Source organism: Mastigoproctus giganteus, chromosome 9 (assembly GCF_048544385.1).
Source record: "Mastigoproctus giganteus isolate SK-2022 chromosome 9, ASM4854438v1, whole genome shotgun sequence".
Lineage (NCBI taxonomy): Eukaryota > Metazoa > Arthropoda > Arachnida > Uropygi > Thelyphonidae > Mastigoproctus > Mastigoproctus giganteus.
In genome coordinates, this window is record NC_143583.1 from 55775743 (window position 1) to 55788929 (window position 13187).

At 36.9% G+C, this 13187-nt stretch overlaps 1 protein-coding gene across 1 annotated transcript in view; it reads right to left on the bottom strand.

The window, feature by feature from the left end:
• The window catches only part of LOC150080255 (glutamate-gated chloride channel-like), a 29374-nt gene extending 18919 nt beyond the window's left edge, over window positions 1-10455 (bottom strand). Inside the window, exons 1-3 of the mRNA XM_090380667.1 lie at window positions 10364-10455; window positions 5090-5187; window positions 4876-4946 (exon numbers count right to left, since the gene is read on the bottom strand). Coding sequence (XP_090236793.1) covers window positions 4876-4946; window positions 5090-5187; window positions 10364-10455 — 261 coding nt within the window. The remainder of the gene's footprint in view (window positions 1-4875; window positions 4947-5089; window positions 5188-10363) is intronic.
• Between the last annotated feature and the right edge of the window lie 2732 nt (window positions 10456-13187).

Consider the following 13187-nt stretch of genomic DNA (forward strand, 5'->3'; position numbering starts at 1 on the left):
TTTTTTGTTATCCTACGTCAGTTCCTAGCACTTATTCTAATTACACCATCTAACATGATGAATTTAGTTGCTGAATCGTGGAACTCTATGGGACTCTCGTTATTCCGTGGTTCACAGAGCATATGGAAATAATGAATGACGTCCGAAAATTCTTCAACTGTATCTTGGAATTTTTATGCTGCTGTTGGTTTATTACCAACAAATATGTTGGTAACATATTTGTTTGGAAATAACCTTCCTGCGAGTTGTTGGGTAAAACTAAGAAAACTCGTATTTTTAGGGCAAAATTGAAAAGCGGATCACTCTTTTTTTGTTCCTGAAGCATTACAAATATTGTGAAAGTGAAGTTGTCACTTTGTATGATTTGTGACTATAGGAAATTTTGGAATTGGTGAAAGAAATAAAAGAGGTGAAAGACTTGTGGAATTTGCAGAATCTCAAGGAATGTCAGTAATGAACACTTTTTTCAAGAAAAGGGTGAACAGAAAATGGACATGGAAGAGTCCAAATGGATTAACAACTAATGAAATCGACTTCATCCTCACTAACAGAAGATATATTGTGAATGATGTTACCGTCCTGAATAAGGTAAATGTTGGAAGTGATCACAGAATGGTAAGATGTACACTTGATATAGATGTAGGAAAGGAAAGGAAAAAACTGACTCGAGTAAATAATACAAAGGTCTTTGAAATAACAGAGGAGGAGAAAAAGCAGTATGTACTGGAACTTAAGAACAAGTTTGAGCTTCTGCAGACTGCTCAGGACCAAGATATCGACGAGGAATATTACAACTTTCTGAAAGTGATAAAGCCCAAGAAACCTATAGGGAAACAGAAATCCAAAGAAGAAAAAATTAGTCAAGAAACACTTGTCATGACGAACCAAAGACGACAAATGAAGAGCAAGAAAAACACTGACAGGGAGAAAATTGAGTATACTGAGTTATGCAAAGCCATTAGAAAGAGACTCAGAGAGGACATAAGAAGATTTAACACAAGAAAAGTAGAACAAGCATTAAGGGAAAACAAAGGATTTAAATCAGCAGCCATGAGCAGTAATATAGAAAGACAAATGATACTGAAACTGAAGAATAGCGATGGTGTACTTATAAACAGCAGAGAAGGCATAATTCAAATAGCAGAAGACTACTATAGAGAATTATACAGGAGCGAGGGAATGATACCAGCAGTGGGGAAGATGGATTGCAAAGTAGCAACACATACGACATACCCGATATTCTTCCTGATGAGGTAGAACATGCATTGAAGAAAATGAAGAATCGGAAAGCCCCGGGGGAAGATGAAGTTACTGTAGAGTTGTTAAAATTGGGAGGAAGAGACATAACACAAAAACTGGCAAGGCTCTTCACAAAGTGCATTAGAAAAGGTGTGATACCTAAGCAGTGGAATAATGCAATCATAGTTTTGCTGCATAAGAAAGGAGATAAATCAGAAATTGGAAATTATAGACCAATTAGCTTGTTATCACATATCTACAAGTTGTTCACAAGGGTCATTACTAACAGATTAGAAAGAATACTTGATGAGAATCAACCGAAAGAGCAAGCTGGCTTTAGGACAGGATTCTCAACTATGGATCACCTTCACGTAATATCACAGCTAATGGAGAAAGCAAATGAATATAAAACACCATTATGCCTGGCATTTGTGGATAATGAAAAGGCATTTGACTCCATACAGCCTAAGGCAATGTTTCGGGCACTGGAAAGACAAGGCATAGATACTCCATATATTATGATTTTGAAGAAAATATATGAGAGTGCTACATCCTTTATTAGACTAGACAAAGACAGTAGGAAATTTAAAATCGAGAAAGGAGTTCGACAAGGAGACACAATATCTCCGAAGCTGTTTACTGCTGCCCTTGAGGAAGTTTTCAGAAGATTAGACTGGTCGCAGAAAGAAGTCAATGTGAACGGAGAGTACCTAAACCATTTACGATTTGCAGATGACATTGTGGTCATAAGCCACGATCCCAAAGAATTAGAGGAAAATCTTAATCAGTTATGCACAGTTAGCAAGGATTTTGGACTAAAGATGAATATGGCTAAAACAAAAGTAATGATGAACAAGTATGCCACGGAAAGGGAAACATTGATTGAAGGAGCAGTAATTGAAAAGGTGGAGTCATATACTTATCTGGGACAAGTTATTAGCTGTAATAATGATAAATGGCTGGAAGTCAAGAGAAGAATAAATTTTGGATGGATAGCATTCAGGAAATATAGTCACATACTGAAGAGTAATATCCCAGTTTGTCTAAAACGTAAAATAATGAATCAATGTATACTCCCCACCATGACTTATGGAAGTGAAACTTGGGCACTCACCAAAAGAATGGAAGAGAAGCTAAGAACTACACAGCGAAGAATGGAACGAATTATATTGGGAATCAGACTGTTAGATAAGAAGAGAAACACATGGATTAGGCAGCAAACTCAAGTAAAGGATATTCTTATCAAAACTAAAGAACTAAAATGGTCTTGGGCAGGACACATAGCTCGAAGACATGATGACAGATGGACTAAGAAAATAACAGAATGGTACCCAAGAGGAGCTAGAAGAAAACCTGGAAGACAAAGGCGGAGATGGATAGATGAAATTCATGAGTTTTTGAGTAGTAAATGGATGGCCAGTGCTCAAACCAGAAGGAACTGGAAAGTTGCTGGAGAGGCCTTCATCCTGCAGTGGATTGAAAATGGCTGATGATGATGATTTGTGTTTACTTTTCTAAAATTGTAATCCTAGCTGGCTAATGAATATGGTAATATTTTGATTGTTTGCAAAGGATAAGTAATATTAAGTAATAAAGGATAAGTAATAAGATTGAGAATAAAGTATTCTATATTATTTGTTTTTTGTTTTTCTATACCAGGCTTGAAATTGTACACTTTCTCACCATTTTCTACCTTTCATTCTAATATTTTCATCAAAAGCACGTGTAATATGACTATATTCACGATTTTCTTTATGGTCCTCCGGCATTTTGTTGTGTATATATTTTCAGGAAAGGTAAATGAAATGTTTGGATTTTATAGTTTTTGGGCTAAAAAAACCAGAAATGGACCCTTGGCAGCCAGCTAAGAGCTCATGATGATTTTACTTCAACTCGTCCTTTTTTTTTCTGCTTTTAACGGTGGAATTATGACATTCATTCCAGTTTATACCATTTTTAAACATGATGCATATCTGCTTACCTTGTAAAATCGCATATCTCAACCAAAAATGCTGTTTTATGATCTGTGCAATAAACATGGGCGCCGGCAGCATGATGCAAGGTGGTGCAAGTGCACCTTGCACCATGCAAGTGTTATATATATTTTAGTTTATTCAGAACGTATACAAAATGTAAAATATAATTTATTTTAATAAATTGATCTCAATTTATTATTTTTTTCTGTTTTACTTTTCTTAGTCTATTTTCCAGGATCTGGTTAGCTGATACGCCGTTTTCTATAGCCCATTTAATACATTTATTTTATTTAGTACCTGTGTGTTTAAACATAAAACATCATAATTTTTCACTAAATTATTTTAAATGGTTCTTTCTTGACCTCTTTGTTTTCGTTTTTGTAATTATAAATAGCATGTTTTTGTAACATGCTATTTATAATTTCGCTGTCGGCTTGAAATTCTAAATAAGTTTCATTTTTTTAATCAATCCCATCCATAGCTTCTTCTTTTTTTCATATTTTTGACTTATTTTCAAAGAACTGATATCAGTTCTTTGCTGTCTCCAACTTCATTGCATCCAGTTTCTAAATCTTTTATAAAATCATCTGATTTTGGTCATAATTTTTTCCAGGCAGTCTCAATGAGTTTGGATAATGCAGAATCCCAGGCTTCAGAGAGAAGAAATATCGTATCTTTTAAAGTTACCTTTTTAATGTAGTTTTAGTATCTTCAGTTTGAGCTGCGACATACACAAAACTTTTATAAGGTGCTATAATTTGATCGCCCCAATTGGATTTCAGTCCACTGTCTGCATTAGAGGCATCCAGTTAAGAGAAAGAGACATTGCCACAATGTTGTTGGTTACTATATGCAGAAGAACTGGTGCACTGTCAGGAATTATCGGAAATATTTTGGCATTTTCAGTTCTTTGAGATTCTTTTTATAAGTGAAACAAATTCAGACTGAAACCATTCTATGAGTTCTCTAACACTTCTTCTGACCTTTGTACAGAACAAGAGCTGAGCAGTTTCTAAAAGGCCCATGGTTTTTCTGATTTTCCAATCGCCATTTAACGTGATTTCTAGCTTACGGTGGAAGTCCAAGGCACGAGCAGGTTTTCTGATTTTTCAACTTGGTGCAGAATCTTCGCTTTGTGACCTAAAGCTATCTTTGGTAAAACTTTTTAAAATAAGCCGCTCTCACCATCATTGTAAATGTTTTCAAGACTCAAACCCATTCAGTTATCATTTGAATAATTGATGCTGAAAAGTTTCTATGGCAGCAATATCCCTAGAAATTCTTTCACCACTTATGGACAATACTTAATTGTACAGCACCTTATAAATTTGTCAATTCACTTGAAATAGTAACTTTTTTTTTTAAATTTGTGAATGAAAACAGTTGCCTTCTCGCATAAAATATTCCCAGATATCGGAGGTTTACGCGATCTCTATCTCTCGAAGTAACCAGGAATGAGAGACTGTTTCTGCTAAAGGATACTGCAATTTTTAAAGAACAGATTCTTAAATAAAAGACAACTATAGCTTAATTACCGCTCTCTTTCTCGATGCGTGATGTTTAATTGTAAGTTCTGTTATAGAACGTACAATTAAAGTTCTATAACATAAACTATAGTTCTGTTAAATTGTAACAAAGCAAAAGGAAGGAAAATTCTTACCATTTCTGACACATCAACGTTTCGGATATTGACGATAATCAAACGAACTTGAACAATCGCAGGTTCATCAGCTAAGAAGAATTAAATAACAACATATTAGGGATGAGATCTTTGATCGTGATTTATTTTTATTTTTAATTCTGTTAAGAGTTTAAATTTGAATTAGTGATAATGTTTTGTGTAAAAGGGGACGGACTTTCCCTTGCACACTTACCATTTGCTCTTGGTGTTCGCAGTTTGTCGTAATTCGGAGATAGAATCTGGGAAATTTGAAGAGGCGCTTCTTGTTCTGTGGTATTATTATTTTCGGCACTGCAACAAAATATAGAGCAAGCGGTTAGAACAATATACTTCCTTTTTGTTAAAAGAAGAATAAAATAAAAAAAGGAACAGAAAAAAATAAGATAAGGAGGGGAGAATGTATTATGTTCGTTATTGTTATGTTGAATTTGAAAGCTGAAGTTGTCCCTTTAAAAATCAAGCTTTGCAACTCTCTAGAGACTGTACATTCACTTTGGCCAATCCTATTGACCATTGAGATTCCTGAAGACAACTATCCTTTTCAAGGATTGCCAGCCTCTCTCTTTAAGTGTGACTGGCATGTCAGCACATTGCTTGTGTTGCGCAGGTCTTTTCTCCGTTGTAGTATAAACTTGCTAGGGTTCCAACAATTCTCAGTTATGGTGTGATGTGTCAGTTAGGAATAAATGTTCTTTGCAAGAGTTACACTAATATTTGCATCCGGAGAAACCTGGCTTTCATGTAATCGTCTAGCAGTTAGTTAGGACAAATCCCGTGTTCTGAAAACTAACCCAGATGGACGTTGAGCTAGTCTGCAACATCAAAGATTGCGTTGTGTGATTTTCACCTTTGACTCCTTTCTATTTGATTAGAATCAAAAGCGCCGCCTTAACAGTTTTTTATCAGTAATCCATTCAAAGAAATCATGTGTCATCAGAGAGTAATCAATAGGCAAAAATTAGCAAACAAAACATGGTTTATTAAACATACTAAATCGTTACAAAATACAGTTAGACAAAACAGTGTATAAGTCTATAGTAAAATAGCCTTGAGCTTTTATACCTTTACATATTTAGGTAACCAACGGATTAATTAATAATGGTATGGGTTTGCAAATTGTTATGTTCTTCATGAACAATCGACAGCCAAAGAGCGTTCATACATCGCGTAGCTGACGAATATTACACCACATTGGTGGAACATGTAAGATTGTAGGCCATGATTAATATTCAGTCTTAATATTTAATTATAATATTCAGTTATAATATTTAATTATAATATTCAGTTTTAATGTTAATTAGGATGATTCAGTTTTCATATTTAATTATAATTAATTCTAATTAAATAACGTCCGGTATTCATGTACAAGTTACAGTATCTATTAAATATGAAATGCTAAGTAAAATAACAAAACTCTCATCAAAGTATGAGTGTGCGTGAGGATCGATGTCTTTAAGCACATAAAAAATATCTAAAAGGGGGGATGGAAGTATGTTCGACTTAGCGCAATTAAGTTCCGTTTATAATTAAATAACGAGGGTTAACTTACCCGAATAATTCAGCAACATCTCAGGAACTGTAGTTACAGGACAGTAGTTCATCTCGATTCCTTCCTATATCTCATTAACGAGTTTTTAGCCTTCTTCTTCTTCCGACTTTTCGTTTCCCCTTCTTAAGAATATTTTCTTCACATTCTAAAAAAGATTATCATTGCGACGGCTCTCTATCTTAACAAAATCCTAACTCAAATTCCGCTAACTCCCTTACAAGTCAACAGCTCATTCACCGACCAACGACGCTCTCCAAGGCTCAGCTCCAACTGCCCTCTCTCCCTTACCACACCCTAGCTGCTAACCGAACTGCCTCCCCCTATTTCCCCTCTAGTTAGTTTCGTCAAGCAGAAAAACATCTGGGGAACTGTAGCTTTACAGTGTTCAGACTCAACCGAAAATCCGATTTATGAAAGTCGTTGAAAGAATTACATGTTTGTATGAGGCTCGCCCAAAGGCCAAAACGGACATAAAATCGTCTACTCCGACACAAGAAACTATGAAATAATAAACACTCTGCTGATGCCTGAATCAAACACAATACTAGTAGTGTTCTCCGAAAATCTAACTCCCCTGTTTTTATGACTAGCGCCGCGACTTTTCTGTTTTCGGTCAACAATACACTCGGACGCTTGCCCGCTCCATGAATAAATAACGTACGGCAGGCGTCGGACGGTGGTTTTGGAATTTCGTGGGTGCGGCTCTGCTCCCATGCGAAAAACGAAAGTAATTCTGCCTTCTCCGGTGAAGTAAATATTGTATGACAGATACAGCGCAGTGAAAGTATGAGGCCCTTGTGCTCTCTAAGAACGTACTAATACGGTTAAAAATAAATGCATTTTTAACACCCCTCCGTGCCACCAGTAGATTTTGCGCAAGTGAAAAGAAAATTTCACATGCTCAAAATTGAAAGCATTACACAACTCTCAAAGATTGAGCATGGGGCCTTTAGGGGGGGAAAATCAGACATCTTTCCTCTTACATAATCAAATTAACCTAAATTAAACAAAAGGTGTCAAATATAACAATGTGTTCAACATATAGTGTACAATACATAAATATTGTTGTCTGAGGATAATTACTGTTCATGTTTTTACACTTTTGCACATGACAACCTTACCTGGTTGGAGAAACAACAACAACAGCAATCTTTGCAGCAAAAAAAAAATTAACACAGTAAAAAGTGGTAAGTGTTCTTGGAGAATTATGACAGTGTCTCTGGGTTTTACTCATTTCTGTTTATTAATTGTGCTGTAGGATGTTCTTTTTGTTCACTATTGTTGGTTCTGGACCATCAAAGTTCTGTCGTATTGGAGAAACTATCCTTCATTATCTGAAGAATCGGTAAGAGTTCATCTCCTCTGGAACATGGAGGATGTAGGTGATGTGTGACATCCATCACCATTCGATGCAGTAACATGACATGAAACAAATAGAAGTACAAAAGTATTAATATCTGTCCTTGTTTCTAATATTGTTTACAAAATATGATGTATATCTAACACAAAACAGAATTCACATCTATGACAATTAACAGCCAAGACAGTACATTGTATATATAATGTTATTTCAACATTTGTGTAATTATATATTTAAGCTAAATTGAATGTAGATTAGCCATCCCTTACAATACATAATCAGGGTTTAATACAAAAAAAATGCTTAAGGAACCAACAATTACAATGGCTACATCCACAAAAATATAAAAGAAATAAAGAGTAACATATTAGATTAATTGATAAGTAATTGTCCCTGAGATTATATAACTATTTATGCAGTATAATAATAATCAGTGCATAAATACTTCTGACAGATGTTGCACTTCTGTCAGTCCCTTCTACACCTGTTCAGAAATTGTACAATACTAATGTCTGACATTCAATGGTTATATATGTCTAATATATATATATATAGAGCTAAGATTACATCATGACAATTCAATACTGCAGTAACATAAACTAGTTACAAACTGTGATTATTATGAAAACATATTATGTAACTGTTCAACATGAACAACTGACAGTAATATATCAGTCCTTATTTATCTCAACATTCAATCTGGTCAGCAGCCTTCTCCAGCTTCACTAGTCCTTTAAACTCAAGCTACTGAACGAAGGCGTTGGTTGAGTGCACTGCACAGTGCTCCACCAAGCGTTTCCAAGGACACAAGAAAGGGTTGTCTCTTGGTAATGGTAATAGTTCCTTATCTGGGCAAGGAGAAGTCCCTTATGTTTACTACTGTTCTAAAGGGAAGGGTCTCCTGTAGGAATTGTGCCTTTCAACCCCTTTGGTGAGAATTGACTAGGATGGCATAGCAATCAGGTTGACCCATGACCCAGAGGGTCAAGAAGTTGAGAGCTCCTTGCTCTTGAACTAAAACCATGTACTGATTGTCACATCCAATTTTGAGAATCTCCTTTGCTGAGGGTGCATCTTCACCTCTAAACCACAGGATATCCACAAACAACCTGTTGTTGAAGGGGATGATGAACAATCTGCAGGGGTTTTCTTGGGCCGACTGAGCACCAAGGTCTTCAAAGTTTCTGCATGGACACCATCTTGGCCCACATCTTTGTATGCCATAGCTCTCCACAGCCACAGCATCCGTGTGAGGAGGAAGGCTCCCAGTTTGGTCACACAATTTAACACATTCCTGACCCTGACTAATAATGTTGATGTAACTGCAAGTGGGAAGAGAGAAAAAAAAACACAAGCAAGGAGAATAATTCCATTTATTCACTCTTTCTCTCCTCACTCTTCCCTTTCAGTCAAAAGATTTGTTTCATTTACGTCTTCTCCTGTTATTTTGAATCACAGGAGAGGGATATCTTAGATCATTTACACTTCTCATTTACTCATTTCATTCACTCTTCCTGTTCTCACTCACAACCTCAAATGTCACTTTCTCGATTTCCTTACATTTCATTTCAGAAATGAATCACTCAATTTATTTGGAAAACAAAACATGCCATGCACGGAAAACTAACAAGATTCCCATCCAAAAAAACATACTTAGAAACCATTCTCTTATTTTGAAAAATCGCCCCTGATTTTCCTAATTAACACAGTGTTTTATTCATCAGCAGTCTGGAATCTTGAAGGCACGAGCATGAGTACAATACTCAGCAGTCTAATTTCTGTTTCCTTTTCATTATAGTTGATATTAACTATGTGTTTGTTCTATATTGACTTATCTACATTCATATGATATCAATCACTCCCTTAATTTCATCCATGATGGAGTCCTCAATAGTAGGTAAACTTTATTTGAAAAAATTTAATTATGGAACTAGAAATCTGATTCATATTGTTTCGCATCCTTATCTGAGAGTAAAACTGAGAGGTGTTTTTTTTTTTTTTTTTTTTCCAAAATAGCACAGGGAGATGGATCCCAAGTGTAGATCTTGAAATTCAGATGTTACCTTCTTTTCCTTTAGTCTTTTCTTCAGGAAAAAGACAAACAAGTAGTACCTGGCTGGAACCAGCCATTCCCAGGACAATTGCTTCACCTCGTCCCCAAAATGAAAGAACCAAATATGATTTTTTTTCTCTGGATCTAATCTCTTGAACTTAAATTTTAGCTATGCATTCAGAGAGAGAGAAGACAAAAGTGACTAGGGGCTTACTGGCCATGCCCTAGACAAAATGCACCCTTCCTCTCTGCATTTAATCCTGTATAATTTTATAAACTTGATATGTTTGTGCAAAAAAAATAATAATGTCTGTTCAATAGAAATATTCCATCACTGGTCATATTTGATCAGAAGCTGTAGTGCTAATCTCCTTTTACTCCCCTTTTCTTTTTTTTTTCGGATAATGATTCTTACTTTACATGGAATTTAGGTTTTTTTTTTTTTCTTTCCTGTGTTTCCACCATCATCATTCAATACTCTGTGCTTGTTGCTCCATCCATTTACACAACTGCTGATAAAACATACTGACAGAATCCAACAAAAATGATCAATATCTTCACCTCTATGGTTACGTTCTTTGATCCTTTGTTTGCCATAACTTCGCTTATCCCCTTTTTTTTCTCATTAAGGTAACCTTTTCCATATGGTGAAAACTGGGCTTGCTCACCAGTCAACACATGTCCCACTGTGTCTAACCTGATCCACGTTTACATTGGTGGCATCAAACAGATTCTGTAGAAAATAACTGGTGGGTTCCTAACAATCTACGATCCGACTCTGCTAGCCAATACGATCCGGCTGCTAGCCTCTGACATATACATAAGGCCTGCCAATTACACTACATATAAATACAGAAAAGAAATGTCACTCTCATGTGCCTCTCCTGTTCCAACAAAGAAAAATTGTTGTCCTGTTCCTTCAAGACAGAGGAAACACAATAGTGAGCCTCCTCCCACACTGTTCTTTCATTCTTCAGGGTTTCTATCTTACAAATTCTTTCTCTTTTTTGTTTTTCTTAATCTCTCCAAGCATCTCTAAGTGCACCTGCCCAATCAAATCCTTCGCCTTCAACTCTTCGGTTTAACCTCGCTGCCAGTGGCGCTCCTAGCATCCACTGAAAGGTCCTATCCACCATACTTGGCTGTTCATCTGGGTCTGCAGTTCTCTGTTCTTCACTATTTTGATCTGGAGGTTCACTCCTCTGATTCTCTGTTCCTATGGTAGGATAATTTTGTTCTGCCTCATCTCTTCTAACTGGAACTGACTCGGGCACTACTTCATTTTGTGGTGGAGAGATACTAGACACCACAGGAGGGGGGTGAGTCACACGGCTATGTAAGTTGTATGGGTGAGACTGGGTGGGTACCTGTGTAATTCTGTCTGAACTTCCAGACGGCTCTGTCCTCAATTGATTCCTCGATGGGAGAGAAGACAATGGGATTGATACAGGCAAACTCACCGTTCTATCTGGTTGTAGTCTCACAGGTCTGGGGTGTATTGGTGGAATCAACGCACATTCTTCTAATATGGGCTCATCAAAGATCCAAGTTTCCTTCGGCACTGTCTCTGTACATGTTTGATCCAGTGATTCATTATCTTCGGGCTCTTCTTCCTCTTCTATTCTAAGTTCGGGAAAAACTTTCCGATCGACAACCTTTGTCAACCGATCCACATGCACTATCTGCCTGTCCTTTGGGTTATACAGATTTTGTATCTCATAATTGACCAAAGAGGTTTGATTAATTACCCGGTATGGACCTGAGCTTAATCGGGCCAGTTTCATCGTAGTACCTGTCTTTATCTTAGGTGTGAACAGGTAAACTAAACTTCCAACACGAATATTTTTATCTACTGCCACAGCAGTTCTGCGTTCTTCTTGTTTCTGTACAGCCTCTTCCAAATGTTGAGACACAATCTCGTAAGTCCTTTGGAGACGTGCACACATTTGTTCTGAGTAGTTTTCTAACGAGGCATAGCTCTGTCTGGTTTTTCCATGCCATAGGTCAGATGGTAGCACCAAGTCTCTACCATAGATTAAGAAATTGGGCGATTCCTGAGTAGCACTATGGGTTGCTGCATGGTACACAGCTATCGCCAGTGGTGTCATTTCATCCCAGTCCGATTGAGCCTCATTTATGATATGTGACAAAATATTTGCTAAGGTGCGATTTAGACGTTCGACCTTGGCATTGCACTGAGGATGATATCGGGACGTATGAATTTGATGAATGTTCAACTTCTCACACACTTGTAACAATGAAGACATGAAATTAGTGCCTTGATCTGTAAGAATATACTTAGGTATTCTATGTCTAGTGATTACATTATTTATAAAAGCAGTTGCAACTTCATCTGTCTTTTGGGTCTGGAGCGGAACCACTTTGGCATAGCGCGTGAAGTTGTCGACTGCCAACAGCAAATACTTGTTTCCTTTCAGTGACATCGGGAGAGGTCCCAAAATGTCTAATGACACCCTCACCCAAGGGGCGTTTTCGACTGGGACTCTCATCAGAGCCGCTTTAGCTTTAGGATTATAACCTTTTCGTTCCATGCAAGATGGGCAAGATTCAAGATAATTCCGGATGTCTGCGTACATGCCTGACCAGAAAAAGTCCCTTTTAACTTTTTCCAGTGGCTTCTGTAATCCTAAATGGCCTCCAGAAAGTAAATCATCATGGCATGATTTTAAAATTTACCCCTTTAGACCTTCTGGAATGACTAACTGTTCATTTGGGTCTTCTCGGGTGTTTCCAGAGCCAGACAGAGTATAGTGGTATAATAATCCATCATTACTCATATAAAAGGAATCTGGCACTCTTGTTGATGCCTGGAGTGTTCCTTCTAGCGCTCCAATTAATTTCTGCAAGTTCGGATCTTCCCTCTGTAGAGTTTTGGTCAAAGTTCTGGTTTGATTTTGAGGAAAAATCACTGGTTCCTGATTTGCCTCTGTTGATATTGGAGCGACTACCTTCATATTCCTTGGTTTCCTATGCTTTTTCTGTGACTCATCTTCCTCTAACACAGGTCTAGAAAGGAAATCTGCATTTGAATGAACTCGACCAGGGCGGTAGACAATTTGAAAGTCGTATTCTTGCAACAACATGCTCCAGCGGGCTAATCTAGGCGATGGGTTCTTTAAATTAAGCAAAAAGCTCAATGGTTGATGATCAGTTATTAGTGTAAAATGATTTGACACTAGAAAAGGTTTAAATTGCATGACTGCAAAGATTATAGCCAAGGCTTCCTTCTCAGTAGTACTATAGTTCAATTCTGATTTTTTTAACAGTCTAGACTCATAAGCTACTGGCTGTCTAGAATTCTCATCTAT